The sequence below is a fragment of the Ricinus communis genome, chromosome 7 (genome assembly GCF_019578655.1).
Source record: "Ricinus communis isolate WT05 ecotype wild-type chromosome 7, ASM1957865v1, whole genome shotgun sequence".
Lineage (NCBI taxonomy): Eukaryota > Viridiplantae > Streptophyta > Magnoliopsida > Malpighiales > Euphorbiaceae > Ricinus > Ricinus communis.
Window position 1 is genome coordinate 4945542 of NC_063262.1, and position 21285 is coordinate 4966826.

The 21285-nt window shown below is 29.2% G+C and overlaps 2 protein-coding genes across 4 annotated transcripts; both read right to left on the bottom strand.

Annotated features, from left to right (window-relative positions):
• Positions 1–1331: 1331 nt before the first annotated feature.
• Positions 1332–4676, bottom strand: LOC8288727 (transcription factor bHLH18-like). 3 transcript variants are annotated; one of them, XM_002528866.4, is made up of 5 exons: positions 4321–4676; positions 3749–3788; positions 3059–3640; positions 2317–2688; positions 1332–1872 (listed from the first exon to the last, which is right to left on the bottom strand). In XM_002528866.4, exons 2-5 carry the CDS (start codon positions 3782–3784, stop codon positions 1807–1809), a joined length of 1056 nt encoding a protein of 351 aa, XP_002528912.4. In that variant the 5' UTR covers positions 3785–3788; positions 4321–4676; the 3' UTR covers positions 1332–1806. The 3 variants fall into 3 exon arrangements, with proteins under 3 accessions (XP_002528912.4, XP_048232302.1, XP_048232303.1); XM_048376345.1 differs by having other exon boundaries at positions 3749–3822; positions 4321–4672; XM_048376346.1 differs by lacking the exon at positions 4321–4676 and adding an exon at positions 4145–4301 and having other exon boundaries at positions 3749–3822.
• A 12955-nt stretch (positions 4677–17631) lies between these two features.
• On the bottom strand, positions 17632–19759 carry LOC8288726 (transcription factor bHLH18). The gene is made up of 5 exons (XM_048377112.1): positions 19547–19759; positions 19189–19282; positions 18451–19068; positions 17978–18349; positions 17632–17846 (listed from the first exon to the last, which is right to left on the bottom strand). Exons 2-5 carry the CDS (start codon positions 19222–19224, stop codon positions 17772–17774), a joined length of 1101 nt encoding a protein of 366 aa, XP_048233069.1. The 5' UTR covers positions 19225–19282; positions 19547–19759; the 3' UTR covers positions 17632–17771.
• Between the last annotated feature and the right edge of the window lie 1526 nt (positions 19760–21285).

Genomic DNA, 21285 nt, shown 5'->3' on the forward strand with positions numbered 1-21285 from the left:
ATGTCCTTATCTCAATTAGAAAAATAAAACAAAAATATTAATGATGTAACTTATGGTGGAAAGGAACGTTAATCTGTCACTCACAGGCAGTTCATAATCGAATGCCTACCATATAATATTTGAACTTAGAAATTTAATTTGGGCTCACCTAAATTGGAAAAGAAAAACAAGAAAATACGTAGAAAATAGGACTCATATAGTGTTTGGTGCAAAAGATGAACTAAGAAAAATATATTATTGATCAAGAAAGTCATTAAGAGAACAAGAAAATAAAATAAAAAACAAATTAATATAAACTCTTCTTTAACTGAGGAAGGGCTGGTAGTGTCGGGTTCTCTGATTATTGGTTTTTTGGTTCAAGTTGTTCCATTGTTGCTAAAAGAAAATTTATCTAAAAGTCAGAAAATCTATTATAAAATTTTTTGATAAGGAAAAAATCCAATCATCATATTTTATTCTTGCCTCCGAAATTGGAAATAAATAATTATTAAAATTGATTTTCGTTATTAAAAGTAGATAATTTTTTTAAATTTTTTTTAATAAATTCGGTCTACCACATCATTCTAGACAAAACTAATTGTATAATAAAATGTGTCATTGTTTATTAGTTATTATATTTATATTGATTAATTTTTAATTAAGATGGTTAATCTTAATCCATAAGTAGAGATTTACATACTTTTATTTTTAAATTAAATATAATAGGTCATATTTACAATCTCCATCTCTAACTTGAATTCCAATATTTTAACAATTTAAATTTAAAATTTGGAATGTAAGTTACTTTTTATTAAATAACAAATTTCAATCATTTATTTTAAATTAATGAGTTATTATTTGGTGTCACATAACACGAATGTTATAAAAATTTTATTTTTAATAAAATTAAAATTATTAATTATTTAAAAAAATTATACAATCGATAGAATAAAATATAAATATTATTAGATTTTATACTTATATTGCATGAAATTGTTAAAAAGGTAATCTTTCATCCTATTAGTGAGTTTTTATCCAACGGTTGTGATTAAATCTAATAAATTTAAAAGTTTAAAATATATGACATTAGTGTCAATGTGATACCGAATCAATTGCACAAATCAATAGTTAAGATTATACAAATAGATATTCAATTTAAATATAAAAAAATTTTAATCTATAAATAGACAAACTAATACAAATATAACACTTAATAAATAATAAAGTACATTATTATTTAATTCAATTTATCTATAGATTAATATATCTAAAAAAATTTCTCTTTTTTCTTAGGCTTGCCATTCTTTTAATGATAGTACATATCTTTCTCAAAAGAAGAAAAAAGAAAAAAAGAAAAAAGCAAATTGAACCTTAATTGATTAATTAGATAAACCAACCAAACGGTCTTGGAAAACTCTACAAGTTACATTACAACAGGGAAAGAGACAGGAAACCTCTAAAAAAAATAATACAACCCTCTAAAAAAGAGAAGAAATAGAGAAAAAAAAAACTGCGGGTTCCATATTCAGCACGTGTTTTATAAAACATGGTCAACGAGTCAACCACTCGAAAAAAACGAAACAGCCGTTTGCCTGAAAACAAAACCCTTTGCTGCAAAAATGGAAACCTCGCTGCAGTACTGATACAGAGACACAGAGAGAATGAGAGACAACGATGTTTCTCTCAGGAGGTTATGGAAACATCAAACCAGTAGGAAAGTTAAAAAGCTGCTGCTAATGCTATCATAGGATCGTTATCGTACTTGGTCTTTTCAATGTTCAAATTCTTGCAGGTAGTGTATCATATATATATATACTACTACTGCTACTATTCCAGAGCTTGTCTTAGGTTTCTCACGAGATCCTTCATTGTCATGGAGAATTCACCATCCATCTGCAATTAGTCACCGGAACTCAATCTTTAAGTAGCTAGTCTTTGAGATATTAAATTCCCATAATAATTAAACAGCTAATTGAAATTCATAAATCTAAAAAAAAAAATAGTCACTCTTATGTAATCTTTTTATGATAGAATTTGCCTTTTTGTTCTTTCCATTTAAAGGATCATTTGTGTAGAGAAACATAAATTTTAATTCATCATTTATCTTAAGGCACATAAAAATTAAAATTTAGACTTTTAAATCGAGACTACTTATTGATTTGTTTTAGAAAGAAAAAAAAAGATGTTTGGGGTTATATATTTGATCCCTCTTATTACATGAATATAGATGCTTGATCATTAAACAACGAATTCTCTAATCATTTTGAAATTAAATTAAATTAGACTTCATTCATTTTAAATTCTTAGGATAGTGTGCAAAACAAAAGAAAATTTTACCTGGCCAACAATGGTTACATCAAGGGTGGAATTCCCGAAGGGCAAGATACTGCTGTTGAGGACATTTAAATGAAGCCTTTCCACTTCACTTAGTATTTTGAGTAAGCAACCTTTCTGCTTTTCACAATGGATTTTAATGAGGATATCCTTGTCTGAAACTCTGGCTTCAATTTCCGGGAGCGGGTGATCGCAACTTCCAACGAAGTTCTCATCAATTGAGGACGAATCATCATCTGCATAGACTTGTGATTTCTTGACGAAAACAACTGATTCCATAGTTTTCTTGGCAGCTTGTTCTTCTAGTGTCTTTACGCGCTCTTGTAAATGCTTCAAGTACTTAATAGCATCTCCAAGAACAGACGCTTTGTCCATCTGTCAATGAACATTAGGATTTTGTTACTCAAAACTTCGCATTTATTGCATCATGTACAAGAACTTTTTATTAATTTGATATTTGCCAAATTTATTTTAGACTAATTCTCATATGAATTTGGACCCTTGTAAAAGAATGTCTTTTTACTCAAACTTCATCTCTGGAAATCTCTCAACAGACCTAGGGCTAGTGTACATAAAATTGAGATTAGTAATAGTTCTTTCTCAATAATCATATGGATCTTGACTTTCATACCCAGAAAGAAATCAATACTTGCCAGCTATTTTTATTTAATTTTAATTTCATGGAAAGCAAGAAATTAATGAAAAGCATTAGTCCCTTCTAAAGAACAGGCACATATATATATACCTTTTTCAGGCCAGGAACCACTGCTGAAAGAGCTATGAATCGCTGGCTAAGCTTTTCGCGGCGTTTTCTCTCTGCTATCACATGATCTTGTGCGTGTAAAGGAGACCTAGTCGATGCACCGGCCTTCTTAGTTCCCTGGTTATAATAGGTTGAACCATATTGATCCTCAAAGGAACCCAGACCAAACAAACTAGAGGGGTCATGGTTCACTTTTCCATTAGGCCCTATTTCAGTCTTAGGCTTTACAGTAGTTGAGTCAAGGCCGTAGAAGTGTGGAGAAGTAGCTGGCGATGAATTCGAGTTGTCGAAAGAGATAATATGAGAAGATGAAGAAGGAGAAGCCTTTGAAGAAGTGATTTGGTCAGTGGTGCAAGATCTCCAGCTGTTGGTCTTTAGCTGTTTTGCTGGCCTTTGATCAATATTGCTGGGTGCACAGCTCATATTTTGTACACTTTGAGGGTTAAAGATCTGGTCATTTAATGAGTAGCTTTTGGAAGAGGGAGACTGAAAATCAACATCATCAATTGAGTAATCAAGGGTGTTTATTTGGTACTGGTAGTTAAATGACGCATCCTCCATTCCCTGCAAATAAAAACTAAATCATTAAGGCTATACAAATCGCAAAGCAAGATGATGGGTCAATTTATTTACTTATATAACAATCATAGTGTAGCTTGTAGATGCACGTACCAATTCAGATAACCATTTAGCCGATGGGATTTCCATTTCTCTAAAGAAAGACAAGTAAGATAAAGGTCAGACACCTGCAGAAAGAATTAAACAAGGCACTCATTACTTAGAATTGAAGCTATCAAACTAGGAATTCTAAATATTCAGATCTCAAGATCTTTGATATGTAATCTACATAAAAAAAGAAAGTAAGACCTAGAGATTTTCAGATCAAAGTGCATAACTTCTATGTAGATATATACCAAAAGCGAACTACTCGTGATTGAAGTGAAAACAAAAAGAAAGAAGAAATAAAACTGAAGATACGAATCCAAATGGAAATGGAAGCTAAAGAAGTTAAGTAGAAACAGTAGAAAAAAGAAGAAACTAAGATCATCCTTTTTCAAAGTTTATTACCTAAAACTCAAAAACAAGACCTGAGTCATTTACAAATGTAAGAAAAGTATGCATCTTCACACAATTCTGATGGAAAAAATAACAAAGAAACTGTCGGCAACAAAAGAAGACACCTCCAAGAGAATTTATGCGAGTAAAACCATCAGTATCAGTACTAATGGACTGGGACAGCTTACCTGTCAAAATGATAATGAAGAATTGTTGAAGAAGAAGAAGAAGAAGAGACCGAGAAGAAGATAATGGAGATCTTTTTTTCTTTGCTTTTTTTTTTTTTTTTTTCGATAAGCTAAAAGGTAAGAAATTTTGCAGTCTCTTTATAGGTAGTACCGTACGCGCTTGAATACGAAAAGATTATAGAATTCTATTTCCCACGTGTGAAAATGGTTTGTCTTTGTCTACATTCTCTTTTTCATCAATAAGCACTGTACATTTGATGGCTCTTTCTGTATAATTTAGTCGTTTGTTGACCCATTTTGGCCAACAATGTTTCGCAAATTAAGCTTTCTATTATATGCATTCTAGTTCTAAATTTCTATCAAGAAAAAGACTATCTTCCTTCCTTCTTTGTTTCTTAATTTTCTATGTTGCATATGCAAGGTCAAACTTTATGAGAATATTGTTTATTTATTCAAAGCTAGCTGCTTACCTTAGCACTACATTTTCTTCTTCTTCTTCTTCATTTTTTTCTTCTCTGGGAATTTTTGTCCTTCAGAGTTATTATATAATTAATTAACAATTGTACCTTTTTCCTAACAAAATTCAAAAATTTCTGCTAATTGGGTACATCAATGAAATTGTACATAAGTACAATGTGCTAATTGGGTGCTTTTCTGAAGAGGAGAAATTCAGTTGGTTTTTTTGGGTTGGGTTCATTTGTTTCATTCAAAGAAATGGAAATAGAAATTAATTCATAATTTCATTTTAATTTTAAGATAATTAAGTTAAATTTAATCATTATTTTTTAAATAGAACTCATGACTACTTGTAGCTAATTTACATATTTTCACCCCACTCAAAGGAGTTGAATTTTGTGTATCAAAATAAAATAATAAAGTTAAAAGATATGTAATTAATATAGAAAAGCTCTTGACTTCTTTTAAGTTTTTTGGTTAGGCGAAAAGTTTTCATAATATTAATTTTCACAAATACTATACCCAATTAGTAAATTTGAAAGAAAAAAAGAAGTCTTTGACGTTGGCTTTCGAATTTGAATCCTAATTAACGAATTAGGATGGAGCTGTCAAACACTATATTATAACTTTTTCATTGTAAGCTTAAAATTAATAAAAGATAATCATTATTATAAAGAAAATACAATTTATCAAATAAGAACATAACCCTTGGAGTTGTAGGTCACTGAATAAGGTATACATGCTGTGACTGTAACTCTAGAAATTAATTTTGATTAATTTGGAGCCTCTTCAAAAGTAAGCATTCGTTCCTTTATTACATAAGAGGCAAGGCAAACAGGCTGGAGGGAGGCAAACTAAGGACACATACGAGGGATGGTCATGTCCATATAATGTCTTTCCACAGTCATGTTATGGGACAAAAGTTGGTATGAACACTAACTTTTGCTTGATTTAAGCCCAAAGGTGTCGGTAATTTCCAACCATTTGTTCAACAATCAATACTATTAACGACAGTTCTGAAGCGTCGCTGGATGAGGTAATGCCGATGTAAAACAGCATTAGTATCGAGTTTTTAGTCTTATTGATGGATGCCCATTTCTGTTGCTGTTTTTGGCTCGATGGAGAATTTACCAACAATATCGGCAACGCTCTTGTATTTGTCGGTAAAGCATCTGGCGACGAAAAGAAAAGCGTTGAATAAAATTATACTTATAAATATGAACCAAACTGAACTAGATTTTCAAATCAAATCAATTTAAATTTCATTTGAATTTTTACTGAACTAAATAAGAGGATAAATCAAAAAATCAAAATAAATAAAATGAATTACATAAATTTATTTTAAAAAAATTAAAAATTATATATATTTAATATCTTTATCAATAAATAATAAAAAAATTATTATATAAATCTATTCGATTGATTAAAATTTTGAATTTAAAACCGAACTGAATCAAAATAAATTCAATTTTTAAAGTACAAACTGGATAAACTAAATTTATCAAAAAAAATATAAATCAAACCAAATCAAATCATTCGAAATCTTGCTCACCCTATGATTCAATATCACTAAACTGAAAGGCATCACTGACAGTATATACTTTATTTTCATTTCTTCTTAATCATTAGTTATGTACTTCCTTTACTTGAGTAGTAGCTCGATTCTTTGCCCTTCATATTGTCCTAGCAAAATCCAACACATGCAATCTTCCTTTAAAGTGTCGTTGCTGAGTAAACTTATGAAAAGTTTATTCCCCCCTCTCATCATAGCATTTTCGTTCAAATTTCATCCATGTGTAGGACCTATCGCAATTCTTTTTAGCTAGGCGCATGTGCTATTTGCAAATTGTTAAATCAAGCAGAGGATTTTTGGCTTGCAAGCTTTTGCTTTATATTTTTATTCACCTTCACCAATTCCATCCTTATTCGGGATAGATTTAGGATTTCTGTTCTGATTTCTAATTAAAATGTTGTACTATGTACTTAGAGGTTTCAGAGGCATTTTCTGATTATCAGTAAATTTTAGAGAACTTTTTCTCCTTCTCCTTTTCTTTTCTAATTTTTAGTATTCTTTTAAACCAATCAAAGTTGATGCTTTTTTTTTTTTTTCTGAATTAATAGATTAGCAGAAAAATATTTTTCTAACTTTCTTAAAATCAACAGATTAATAGAAATTATTTCCTTTCCATTTGTCTACACTTTGTCAGAACTTCACCATTTTTTCCCACTTTTCGAAACTTAGTAATTTGTTTCCCATTTCATATATTTCTTGACAAAGATAATAACTTAATAATGACACTTGTAATAATCATTATATACCCTTAACTGTTTTTTTTTTTAACTATTAACCTAATTTTTATACCCAATCCCCATAAGATGGATTCAGTTTGGTTTTCACCAAGCTAAAACAAATACAGGATACTTTTAATAATATAAGAAAAAATCTAATATTTTATTATTAAAATTACCAGCAAGTTAGATGCCTTAATCAACAATTATATTTTTTCAGAGAATTGACAGTGATTTAAATTCCACTGGCTACTTGAGGAAACAACAAAAAATGTACAATTGACTGAAATATTAAGCCAAATTGTTAGTTATGTTGTGGGAGTGGGGAATAAGAAGAAGGATTCCAGCAATTTCTCTCTTCAACTAAGTGGGGAAATTCTTGATTAAACAACAATTTGGAAACATTAAAAATTAAAAGGAGAAAGACAAACTGAAAACAAGATTAAATGGTAACATGTCAGCAACTAATGCTCGAATTATCTATTAGGGGCATACAGGTACAACTACAAAAAATTTAATTAGAAAATATAATCAAATTAAGCACATGGTTTAATATAGAAGCTGAGAGGAAGGTGCAGTATCTTTTTCCATTCGGTCCAAAAATAGAAATGAAGAAAAGGTAGGAAAATGGTCAAACTCAGAACATGTGCATTCATAAATGGGTCCAATTGTATTTCCACATGTGGGCATCCATATATGTATATATATGATAGGGGGATGCCCCCAATTTTATGAATTAAATGGAAAAGTGAAAAGCATAGTTCCCAACTATTGTTTTAATTTTCTTTTTAATGAATTCGAAAATTTCTGAGCACATTATTCATTTTGAAATTTTTTCGAATCTATTACGTTTAATTTAAATGTTCTTATAATTTCATTATTAAACAATTAAAAAGTGTCTATATTTAGACATGTGTACGAAAATCGAAAAACTAAATTGGAGCCAAACCAAGACTACACATATTGAATATTTTTTTTCTTTTATTTTGTAACTTTTTAAATTTTTTTCCAATTTAATTAAATATAATTTTCACATTAAATAATTCCATATTATTGTCCTATTAATTTTAATTAATGTAATTCAACAATTATTTTTATTTTTAATTACATAAAATTCTAATTCTAAACTTTGAATTTTTTTCCTTTCTTTGTAATTTTTAAAATTTCTTTTATCTTTTCCAATTTAATTAATTATAGTTTGTATATATTAAATAATACTATATTATTTTCCTATTAATTTTATTTAATGTAATTTATTAGTCAATTTCTTTATTTTCAATACATAAGATTATAGTTTTAAACTTTCAAATATGCTTTTTTTTTTAGTTTAATTAAATATGGTTGCACATATCAAAAGAACATCATAGTATTATTCTATTAATTCTATTTAATGTAGTTTATTAATTAATTTCTTTATGATCATTATATTATATAAGGAATCAAAATTAAAATATAAAAAGCGAATTATCAAAGACCCAAAAGGCGTTACTACAACTTCTTAGAAAATCAATCATTTTGAAATATTATTGAATTCAACATGTATAATTTGGGGGTTTCTGCAACTCTAAATTCAAAAAACCAAAAGGTGCCTCATGTGATTAGTTCTAATTATATATATATATATATATATATATATATATATATATATATATATATATATATATATATATATATATATATATATATTATCTGCTATTTTCTATAGTATTTTAATGTGCAATTCAATTCATTCATATATCATATTTTTAGAATGTTGCTATCCTAAAAATCTGTCAGAAGCTATTTTTTATCCATGCATTCTATCATTGCCTTCCACATCTACTTTTGGCCCTCATTGAACCACGTCTTTTGGATCAAATTGTCACAGGAATGTATTTAGCAGGCTTTTAGGATGACAACGCTTTAAAATTTAGATATATGAATGAATTGAGTCATATATTAGAGCCAGACAAAAAAAAACTAATAAAAAATATATAAGAAATTAAAACTAATTACATAAATTGCTTTTTATTGTTTCATTACAGAAGTATATGAAAACCAATATTGAATCTGCTAAGTTGGAGAATATTTTAGGATGTCCTTCTAAGAGGTTCTCAAATTCATAAAAAAGACAAAACAAAACCGTGAAGCTTAAAATGGCCAAAGCCAACAATGGGAAGTTCTCATATATGAGTCAAGTCAATCTTGGTTGAGGTTGATTTTTTTTCTTTTGTTTAGGCTCAATTATGATTTGATCGACTATTTTAATATATGACCTAATTATCTTATAAGAACGATTATTAAAAATCCAATACTGATTTTTTATAGTAAATTTGCTTATTTTTTCTTTCCAATTCGTATATATATATATATATATATATATATATATATATATAAGAGAATAGCTATTTTAATTCTGTAAGTGTAACCCACACTGATTAGACTTGGGAATGAGGAAAAAGAAAAAAAAAAAAACTAATGTGACAGAATGAACACAAATTGTCTCCTTGACAATGTCATCTCTTCCCATTATACATATACAGTATCCTTTTATTTTTTTATTAGCTGTACATCTTACCAAAACAGTAGAATAATTCATAGAAGGATACCAAAGATCTGAAACTCAAATTATTTAATGGGCATAATTAATAGTTTGTGCCTTTGATAATCAATGCCAAGTGAATATAAAGAAATCTAGGAAAAAGAGAAAAGAGAACCTTAAAGAAAAAGAGAAAAAAGAGAATATTGTTATCAAATTTAGGGATATGCAATTTGTATTAGATCTACCTTTATGTTTATGTTAAAAATCAAATAAATATAAATTATTCATTATTTGATGCTTGTTATCGTGCCTAGGAGAAAGTAGATAGGAGAGAAACGTGGAATTTGGAAGTCTTTCTCAAACTAGAAAGTTAAGGTTATATGTATATTTATTTGGAGGGTCCAAATCTGCGTGTTATATGTACCCATCAAGCTGTCCAAATCTGGGACATTTGAAAATAAACATTTATTATTTATTTATTGGAGGCAGATAAGGTGCAAAAATATAATAAAATAGATGATGCAACAAAAATAAACGTGGTTGGGCAGTTGCACTTTTTATATACTAACCCATATTTGAATTCAGGACTACACTAATATCATACTGTTTTAAGACTAACTTAATGCAATCAAAAAGTGAACCATCAAAATTACCAGTCAGAGAACGACATGTCTTATTTTTTTTACATCTTGATTATATTTTATTTGTAATTCTTTTGGGTTCAAAAAAATAAAGAAATTCATTGCTGGGAATTATCAGAATTCAAAAGAAACAAAAAAATAAAAATGGTCAAGGAGATTTGTGACCCAAGCAAATGAAAGACTCCCCTATATACGAATGGGGGCCGACCACCTAGAACTAGAAGGCTTGTTACTAGTCTGAGGAACAAAAAAGTTCAGAACAATCCTGAAGATGGAAGAGTCTCTCCCTTGCTTGGATAATTGGATTACATAACTGCCAAGGGATTCAAAGAGTTAATATTTACATATAAGGAAATACAGGAATGGTTAGGGGATAAAATAGCGAAATTTTGAGTGCCAATAGTTTCTGCAAGCACTGAAGCCTGTAAGATACCAAAAGTTTCTGCAAACTCCTTGGAAGGGACCATCTTCTTGAAGGTTGCACCATCTACAAGGTTGCTGAGACTTTTTCTGATAAGGATAGCAAAAGCAGCAGCATCCAATCCTTTATTGACAACCAAATGGATGTATACTGCTAACCTAGGAGCCTGGAGCTGGGGGTAGACTGAGGAATCTGCATAAGAGGTTTAGAGCTTAATTGGGTTAGTTTTCACATTTTTAAATGTAAATAAAAATAATAAAATAAAATAATTTTTACATTTGAGTCTGTCATCGAGGTTAATATTTTTTTTTTTTTGATGAAAAATCAGGGAGAAAATGCAAGTCGCAACTTATGACCCGAGCTTGCAATTAATAAGTGAATTAGGAAATCACTTGTATACTCTTAGTTTATTATATTTAATTATTAATTTATTTTATTTTATTTAGATTCATATTTTTACCTCTTTATTATATAGATAAAAATTAATAAATATTTATTAATTATAAATAATTAAATGTATATCAATTATTTAATATTACATTATAAAAATACTTATATATGTGTATTTTTTTATTGCAGTAAACACCTGAAGTATAAAATATAAATTTTGATTGTGATAAAAGTGACAGAATTTTAGATATTTTATATTTAAATTATAAAAGTAACATATTTAAGTATATTATAATTAAATTATTTATGTTATTCATTTAACTCTTGGTTGTAATATAATTGTATTGATAAAAAGCTTTTAAAAAAGTAATATTTTTATATCAAAGAGGTAATTTTTTTCTTATTTCAGTATTAAACAAAATTCGACATTTACTTGGAGGAAAAAAAACTAATAGATGAAAAAGGATGCAAATCTCCAAATCTTATTAAGTAGAAGGAAATTGAACCCTAAAATTGATTTAGTTACTATCTTAATAAACCTTCTGCACTTGATAATAAAGCATTTCTAGACGAATTCATATCGAGAGTGATTGCGCAATTTCATGTGTCCACACATAATTCTTGAGATTTAATTTTCTTTTGACAAATGGGGGCAAATTCTAACAAGGGTTTGAAACCGAATTGGGTTCTTGTGGGCACACATATTCAGAAAATTATCAAATAATTTCTGAAGTTTGAATATAGCGATTTGCTCGTTTTTATGTCCATCTCTGATGGTGAGGTTGTTGTTATTGATAATGATGTCCCAGCATCCATTACTTCCTTTGTTTTGGCTCAAACTCTTTCCTTGCTTAGTTATTAAATATCAGCTTCCTCTCCCAAAACAAGAAAAAGAAACTCTTTGATTTACAAAAACATTTGTTTTCCAATCGAATTTATTTTATTTATAAATACTTTTAAATACTGGAATTTATTTTACTTAAATTATAAAACTTGTTTAACACTGAATTGAATAAATAAAAATGATAATAATAAATTATATAAAATGGGAAAATTTTATTAGTTCAGGAACGCCCCAACACAGCCTCCTCTTTTCTTGGGAAGAAAAGTATGAAGGGGGGTTTTTGTCTGAACCGAACGGTTTATAGTCAACAATAGTTAGCTTTTGAGTAACATTAAGTAATTAAAGTATTCCACTTGCTAATAACGTATCAATTTTCCGCTTAATTGGGAATTCGCGATTTTGTTGGATGTCAACCCCATCGTTGTCACTAACCCATATTTTCATTTTCGTTTTATTATTCATCACTTCAGTAAAAATATTTGTTCTGTCTCATTCAAATTTGTAAGCTTAGCTTTACGATATATATATGTCTCAATAGATTTTAGGTTGAAATTCCCTATTTTTTTAAGAAATAATAATAATAATAATAATAATAATAAAAGAAATACTTAACAAAGATTTAAATAATTTGATTTGGTATTGCTGGTGTAAACCTAGCTTCAATATGTACGTGTAAAATCATTTAAAATATCAATCTTCTTATGATCTTTCATCATTTTAGTACCAATAATTTGATGCATGCACATATAAAAATAGATGTGTTTTGTTAGACAGTGTGCAAAATTTAGACATTTGAGATCTCAGCATAAGGATTTCTCTTAGCTCCTTGTTGTTTCTAGAACGACAACTACTAATAATATTTAAGATGTTCACTATTAATAATAATATCCTTTTATTTGATTTATGGAGTTCTCTACTACTTGCAAGGAACATGTTGTGCCGGCTTAAGTAGGATGTATGTAATCCTTTCACATAATAGGTTGAAATATGAAGACAACGAATGCTATATTGTCAAACTAACAACTTAAACTAGTTTTATTTAATGCTATATTTGGTTAAAATCGCTTAAAGAATTCATTTCATTCAAGAAAAAGACATAAGTGATAAAGCAAAATAAAAGTGACAAAGTTGAAAGGGATATTTTGGTGCTATGAAATAAATTGACTTACTAATGTAGAATTTATCTAAAAGTTCTATCTTTTTTCCTTAGAATTTAGTTTAACTATAATCAATTCCACACAAATTTGATTATTTAGAATTCTAAATTAATTTTCACTTCATTTGAGATACATAAACTTTAGATTTGCAAATAAATTTCATAGATTTGACGGATTTTAACCCAACATAATGTAAATATCTTTGTCTGATATCGTTGTTGCTAAATTGCTAAGTCAGAGTTTCAACAGGACATCACTCCCTTTATTAAATTGATAGTATTATATATTTTTCTATCTCTCATTTTCTTTCCAATTTGTTTGTTAATGCATAGAATTCAGACATTATCAATAGTAAGATAGCAAGATATATGTTACCATATACATATCAAATTCATAGATATTGATATATATTTCTTAGTTTTAAATAATTAATTATATATTTAAAGTGTAAAATACTGATATGTATGTATTATTTCTCTATTTTACTGTATATATATCTAATATATGTAATAATTAGCTCAAGATATGTATATATAATAGTTAATACGATCCAATTTTATCATTAATAGAAAATAATTTCTGTTAAGTAAACCATTAAAAAAGTAGTTAAGAATTAATATCATTCATTGATTCACTAATCTTTATAGTTAAAGGAAAATATCTATCTGAAGTTCAATTTGTATCAGCCTGTTGCTAGGCTAGGAGAAGCAGCCTCACTAGAGAGTTTCTCATCTTGTTTCTCTTCTCCTTCTTCACACGTTTCTGTTGAATAAAAAGAGAAGTGACATGGTGAGTTAATGTGAAACAAAATTTATCGGACAGCTAGTGCTTGAAGAAATTCTAAAAAAGTAATTCTTCAATTGAAAAAAAAAAAACAAATTTCAAAAACATAAATCTAAACAAATGTTTGAGGAAAATTAGTAACATTATTGATAAGTCACTGAAAAATTACAAAGTCAATTTATTTATAGGATGCTAGTTTGCAGTGCTTGGATGAAAAGAAAGAAAAAAAGGAAATTAATGAAACTAAAAAAGAGTAAAATCAAAGTCTAAAATTTCTTTCTGTCAATCAACTAAATTAATTAACTGAAAAGGTGCCTTAATGATGGATCTTAACCTTGAAAGGATCCCAAATAGACAACCCAGTTTGAGTAATTATAAAACTTGTCTTAGGTCAATATCGTACAGTAATCAAAATTAAGATTTTGAAGTGATAGAATAGAAAAAGAACTCAAATAAACTAAGAAAAAACTGCAACTGAAAGAACTAGGATTCATAGAAAAAGAAAAACAATCTTCTACAATAATTTATGTGCTAATATCATCAATCAAATGCAGACTATTTTTTGAGCTAACTATTGAAAAAACCCTATGATGGAAATTATCTATCATTATTCAATGATATCAAGTCACGTTTTAACGAAGTTGTAGTGCATAAGACATTATTTTAGGAATAAATATGATTCTGATCTAAAACAATGAGTTATTTATTTTTATTGTGATAAGCTATCATTCATATTCTATAAGTAAATTAATTACCAACATGGGCAAATGGTGTGTGTAGTTGGGGAATTAGGAGAACGTGTACATGGGCTCTGAAATTTTTCTAACTTGTCATTTGTTGGGAATGGGAACCACAAGGAATTGTCAAGGGATTGTGGTTAGGAATTTAATTTGAAGATGAATCCTATCTTTTCTTTTTCTATAATTTTCTTGATTAGATTGATGGGTTTGCTTATTGCTAAAATAAATCATACATTAGCAGAATGTAGGTTGTCCATATTGTGGTGGATATCTAATCTTTCAACTTGTATGAGCTGTGATAAATAATCCATTTTGTGTGGCAATGGCAGATGTATAATTATTGTTAGGAAATATAATTATTTATTATTTTGGTTTTTGTATTTTGCCACTAATAGTAATATATATGTAGACAAGAATTTGCCTTAAGAAAGGAAAATATTCAGGCTGCTTTAGCTTTTCCATAGGGCAATTATTCAATGCATGGTTCTATATTTATTCTTTTTAATTACCTAACACAATTCCTCGAATCAGAAATGAAATAACTAAACATAAATTAGAAGAGAAAAAATAGCAGGATTTTTCATATTTACTTCTATATTAAGCCATTTTAAACTTATAAGTGTAATCTCGATAGGACATATGTGCCAGATTATTATGTTCCTTGCTTGAACGCATCTGCCTTGATAAATTATGCAGTGATTTATAGATTGTTGTATTTTGCCTAATGAAAACTAAAACAAAATGAATGTTATAATTACAATTTGATACATAGGATTGTTAAAAATTGACAATTGTGTCCGTCTAAGTTTTCTCTTTATTATCGATTCGGAGTATGGTAATTTATTTAATTTCTGATATGAAAATGGCTGGATGCGCTTGTTGTGCTCTTTAGGGTTTTTGATATTGTATTGCGGTAGGATCCTTAGAGTGTATTAGGGCAGCATATTGGCTTGGCTGAATGAGATATAATATTATATAGTTTTGCCCATTTGATAATTAATAAAACCATTTACTTACCGAAAAGAATCTTATAACCCACAAATTATGAACCGACTTCATATATAGCAATGAACTGTAGTTGAGAGTTTAGGCTGGTTTAAATTACAAGTAGTTGAGGTAACAGTATCTTTTATTACTCCAAAGTCGATCAATCTGCAGCACATGCACATAAACTAGTCGTGAAGATTAAGGAACAAGTGATGCATGCTCAGCTTCAATCAAAACAATAAATAAATGAAACAAAGAGAACATAAGAGATAAGGAAATGCTTCAATTGAGAAGTAGCTATATATAATGCTAGGTATTTTTGTCGACGTGGAATTGACAATTTAACTACTTGGGACTCTATAAGATTAAAAAGCTTTCCTTACATTTGCTAGATTTCAAAATTAAATATTGATTTCATCTTTCTTCGTTCTCATTACGTGCATGCATTGACAAGGTATTTTTCTGCTCGTTAAAGTCCGATCATGATTGTCTTTCTTAAACTTGTATTCTTATTACGACTTAAACTTTTGCCAACCCCAGTTTATTCAGTATATTCTATTCAATCTATTATGATCGGCTATTTTTATATGTTCGACCTATTTTTATATGCTCAATATATTCTTATATGCTCGGTTTTTTTGTTATGTCTATATTTTTATCGGTTATCAATGTTAGAAGTTGTATCTATCTTACATCGCTTGGTTACTGAACTGTTATAATGTATATAAGTGGATTTGACACTTTCTTTCTTTGAGCTAGCTTTTGGGATGAGTTCTACCCAAGCTCATTTATCATGATATCAGAGCCAACATTTTGTTTGCTATGGTGGATTTGGTCCCGGCCCGTTTACATGTCACGCTAAACGTGAGGGAAGGTGTTAGAAGTTGTATTTATCCTACATCGCTTGGCTACTGAGTTGTTATAATGTATATAAGTGAATTGGACACCCTCTTCCTTTGAGTTAACTTTTAGGATGAGTTCTACCCAAACTCATTTATCAATTAAGAAGCTTATTCAATTTCATGACAAGCATATTCATCAAAAATTGCGGGCACCATAGTCGAAAATAACAATATGCACAAACAGCTGTGAGCTTCCAAATGTAATAGTAGTATGAGCTCGCCAGCCCTAATATGAATACATAATAATAAAACTTCCATAATTGCACCAAGCACATGTAGTTGCTAATTCATGTAGATGAGGTGTCATAAGCAATTATAATCAATTAACATGTTCATGCTAAGGAGCTATTATATATCTATGAATTCAAAAATGTGGTAATAACTCTAAGGAGTAAGTTTCACATCAAACTACTTTACATGATTCTTTTTTTGTATTTTAAAATCTTACTATAGCATTATATATGATTTTTTGAAATATGTATATTATGATTTTTATTATGTGGAGACAAATTTCATACTATGTGGCTTAAATAAATTGTAATTTATTATAATGTGCAATTTATTGTTATTTGTATATGGCTCAAGTTGTTTTCATAAGTATATAGATGTTATTTTCATATAGAATATAATTATTAAAAGATTCTACTGTATATAAAGAAAGAAAAAGAATAATCAGTGCAATGTGTGTCTGAGGAACCAAATTATTGTTGAGTAAAAGAATTTTCAATAGTTTAGTTACTTCAAAGTTTGAGGTCATCTAGCCCCATCATAAAAGTCTCTCTAATGTTATTAAATTAATTTTTTGAGTTTAATAATATTTTCAATTAAAATTTAAAATCAATTATTACAGAGTATAAATTAAGGATCACAAGTAACCCGATCAATCTCACTGGTTAGAAAAACAAATCCAACCAAAAACAGAAACCCTAAAAGAAAAACAAAAGTTGTCAAACTTCTAAAAGAATGTGCCCTTTCTACTCATTCCAACAAGTCCAAGCACTATCCAATGTTTTAGGGTTCTTAACATGTGCAAAGAAAGAGAGTGGAAAGACATTAATTAGCCCTTCAAAAACCCTAATAATTTACAGCATGTGTGTGGGTAATCCAACGTGATTAATAAGTCAACCACGCAAAAACGAGGACACAGAAAAGAAAACCCCCACGCCAGAAGAAGCTCAAATATAGATTACAGAAGAAACGAGATCATATTATGTGCTTAATTCTTTTAGAGAGGGACCGAACTAAAGACTTTGTGTTTAGCAAAATAGTCTTAAGGTACATGCAGGAATGTAATGCGCAAACCCACTGAACTACTGTAGGTCACATGAACTTCAACAAAGCCACTCTTAGGTTTTTGACGAGATCCTTCACTGCCATGGAGTTGTTCTCATCCATCTGCATCAATATGGAGAATGATTAATTTGATGGCATGCGTTTAACATATTCTTAATGTTTGAATATTATGATATAGTTATTGGCTTATCGATTCAGTAGTACCAGCAGGTACATGTTGGAATTTAAATTACCTGCGCAATTATGGTGATATCAAGGGTGGAACTCCCAAATGGCAAGACAGTGTTGTTGATGATAGATAAGTGAAGATTCTCTACTTCGTGTAGTATTTTGGGTACAACTCCCTGTTGTTTCTCACAGTGGATTCGAAAAAGTACATCCTTATCCGAGACTCTTGCTTCAATCTCTGGGAGTGCTGAATCAGAGCAACCATCGGAGTTGTCATCACAAGAAGAAGATTCATCGTCAGCAGAGAGCTGAGACTTCTTTATTAGGATAATTGATTCCATAGTTCTCTTCTTGGTCTGGTCCTCGAGCATTTTCACTCGTTCTTGAAGTTGTTTCACATGCTTGATAGCATCTCCGAGGACAGAAGCTTTGTCCATCTTCACATGCGGATAGACATTACTCATTACCTTAGTAAGATTTCATTCAAGGAAAACTTTATTGAAACTGAGACATGTACAAGAACAGAACAAAGAAATACCTTCTTTAGGCCTGGAACAAGGGCTGAAAGAGCAATAAACCGCTGGCTAAGTTTTTCTCTCCTCTTTCTTTCAGCCAGTATATGATCCTGAGCATGAGAAGCAGTTCTAGTCACGGAGTAAGGCCTCTTGTTATTAGTAATTCCTTGGATGGTCTTTATGTCATGATTTTGAATATCATAAGGAGGCCTTGAAATCACAGGTTGGAAGTGCATATTTCTTGGCGACGCAGCCTCATCCTTCGGCTTCATGTAAAATCTTTGGGAATTTACAGGTGACGAAACTTTTGGGGTCTCAAAAGAAAGAAGTTGAGAGGTAGAAGAAGGCTTTGCTGACTGGTCCTCTGTGGTGATGTCCGAGTTCCAGCTATTTGTCTTATGCAGTTTACTGGGTCTCTCATAGCTGGTCTGAGATGTTTCAATAAAGTAACTACTTAAAGTGGTTCCAGCAGCAGCAGCAGTGGCAGTGCTTTTGGCAGTGAAAACAGGGTAAGAGGAATTGCTGTCGGAAGAGAAAGATGGTTGGAGTTCATCTCCAAGTGCAGTTACCATGTTTTGAGTGGTCAACGCAGCTAGAGTGTTGATATGATATTCTTGGATTAACTTGTAATCATCCAAATCCTGTGATTAGCACAGAATTATTATCAGAAAAAAACCTTGTAGTTTAGGAATTGGGTTGAAAGAAAAACAAAATTATGCCAAAGAATTATGTATAGATGAAAAATTATATATGTATTGTACCTGTTCAGTAAACCATCTAGCCGATTCCATATCCATTAGGGTAGCTTATTCTCAGAGGATTTAGTTCAGAGAACCGATGGCAAGAATATAGAAGCTGCAAAGTAGATAAATCAAATTATACATATGGTTATCTATGAGCCCTAATTACTCCAAGAACTTGATGAAAAATAAACAAGAATCAGATTTTGGACTAATAAAGTAGCTACAAAGTATTCATTTACTATTGAAGAACAAATTTATAAATATTACTCAAAGACTTCAAGAACACAAATTCATGAATATTACAAGAGTATATCTATGCATGGAACCCTAATTTTATGAAACTCGATATCACAGAAAAAGAATGTAAGGCTTTTACCTTCTTCTCAAGTAAGAGGAAATAGGTACATAGTGTTGCAGAACTAAGTTCTTACTTTTCTTTTCTTTCAGGTGCCCCTTTAATTCTTATAGTTGAGTGTGATCCACCAATTCCTCTTCTACCCACGTCTGAAAGGTTTTGTCTTCATTCTCTTCTCCTATTGAAATTGCAGGCTGGCAAGCTCTTACTATTATTTTTGTTGACGTGAGGTGGAATCACAGACACTTGAACTTTTATAAATGTCCAACTTGATATTTGGTTGAGATTTCGAATCCACAGGAACTGGTAAACAAACATTTATTTATATTTCTTGTCCATGTCTACCAAACCCCAGAAACCCACAACTTCAGGATTATTGCATTTGTCTTTTTGCTATAATCATCCATTTCATAAAAATTTTAGCTCATCATATATGATGATGCTTCCATACTTTTATTTGGTCATTTTAATGCATTTAATTAATATATAAGATTTGTGTGCTGGTACTACCTTTTTTTAAGGTTAGTGCTGGGGCTATCTTATGTATGTTTATTTTTTAATTAGTTTCTGAAAACATGTTTATTCCATATTTGTAGTAGAGATTGCTAATCATACTTCTCCTTAGCTTCAATAGAATAATAGCTGGATAATTCTTTCATAATAAATAAATAAATAAGCAATAATTATATAAATTCTAATTGAATTTTGCGCTTATTTTATTTTGATCATAATTTATTTTATTTTATTTCAATCATTCACCGTTAATCTTTATTATAATTCAGTCACTTTGCTAATAAGGAATTGGATGTCGCGGTTGTTTTTCTTAATTACTCTTTTTTCATTGATTATTTTTATGACGTTTCAATCTTTGGTGAAGTAACTAAATTGAGACACAATTAAAGTTAAATTATTAAATTGAAACAAATTAAATTTTTATGGTTAAATTGAACTAGATGCAGTTCAATGATCATTTGCATTATAATTTCGTAATATATGTATGTATGAGTATTTTAGATTTTGGCATTAAATAATTAGCATTTATTCAATTATTTGAAACAAATAAAAAAATATTAATCATCTATCAATTTAATTTATAGGTGATTATATATATTTAAATTAAGTAAGAATTTTCTATAATAGTTAATATCCCATCATTCCTTGCTGAATAATTGTAAATAAAATGTATTATATAAATAATAGTGTTATAACGACTAATTGAATAATCATTTCTATAAATATAATTATTTGATTTGTAATTTATAGTTTTCTTATAAATATTTGAATGATTCATTATAATGCTATTATATCAATTCTTTTTCTTCCTTATTTATGGCTGGAAAGGTCACTGGAAATCTAGTGTCATATTTATCCTTCTTTTAAGTGTTCCATTTATTTATGTACTGTAATTCTATGGAAATCAATTTTACTATTTTATAATGTTATCTTCTCTTTTTATATCACATCTACAAAAAAAGAATAATTATCTTTTTCTTTTTTCAAATTGAGAATAACTTTGCTATTGAGTTAATCGTCCACTTTGGTTGGACTTTTTTTAAACTTAAGATTAAACCTTACTTCAGCCACCTTCATTACGAAAGTCAATCCAAATATGAAATTAGCCTATCTTTCTAATAGGCACAGATAAAATTACAGTTGAACAATATAAACTTTTGGTTCATATGGTATTGAAGTTTAGATTTCAATCTTGACAACTTCCATTTTATTAAATAAAATCTTTAATATAAAATAATAAAAAAATT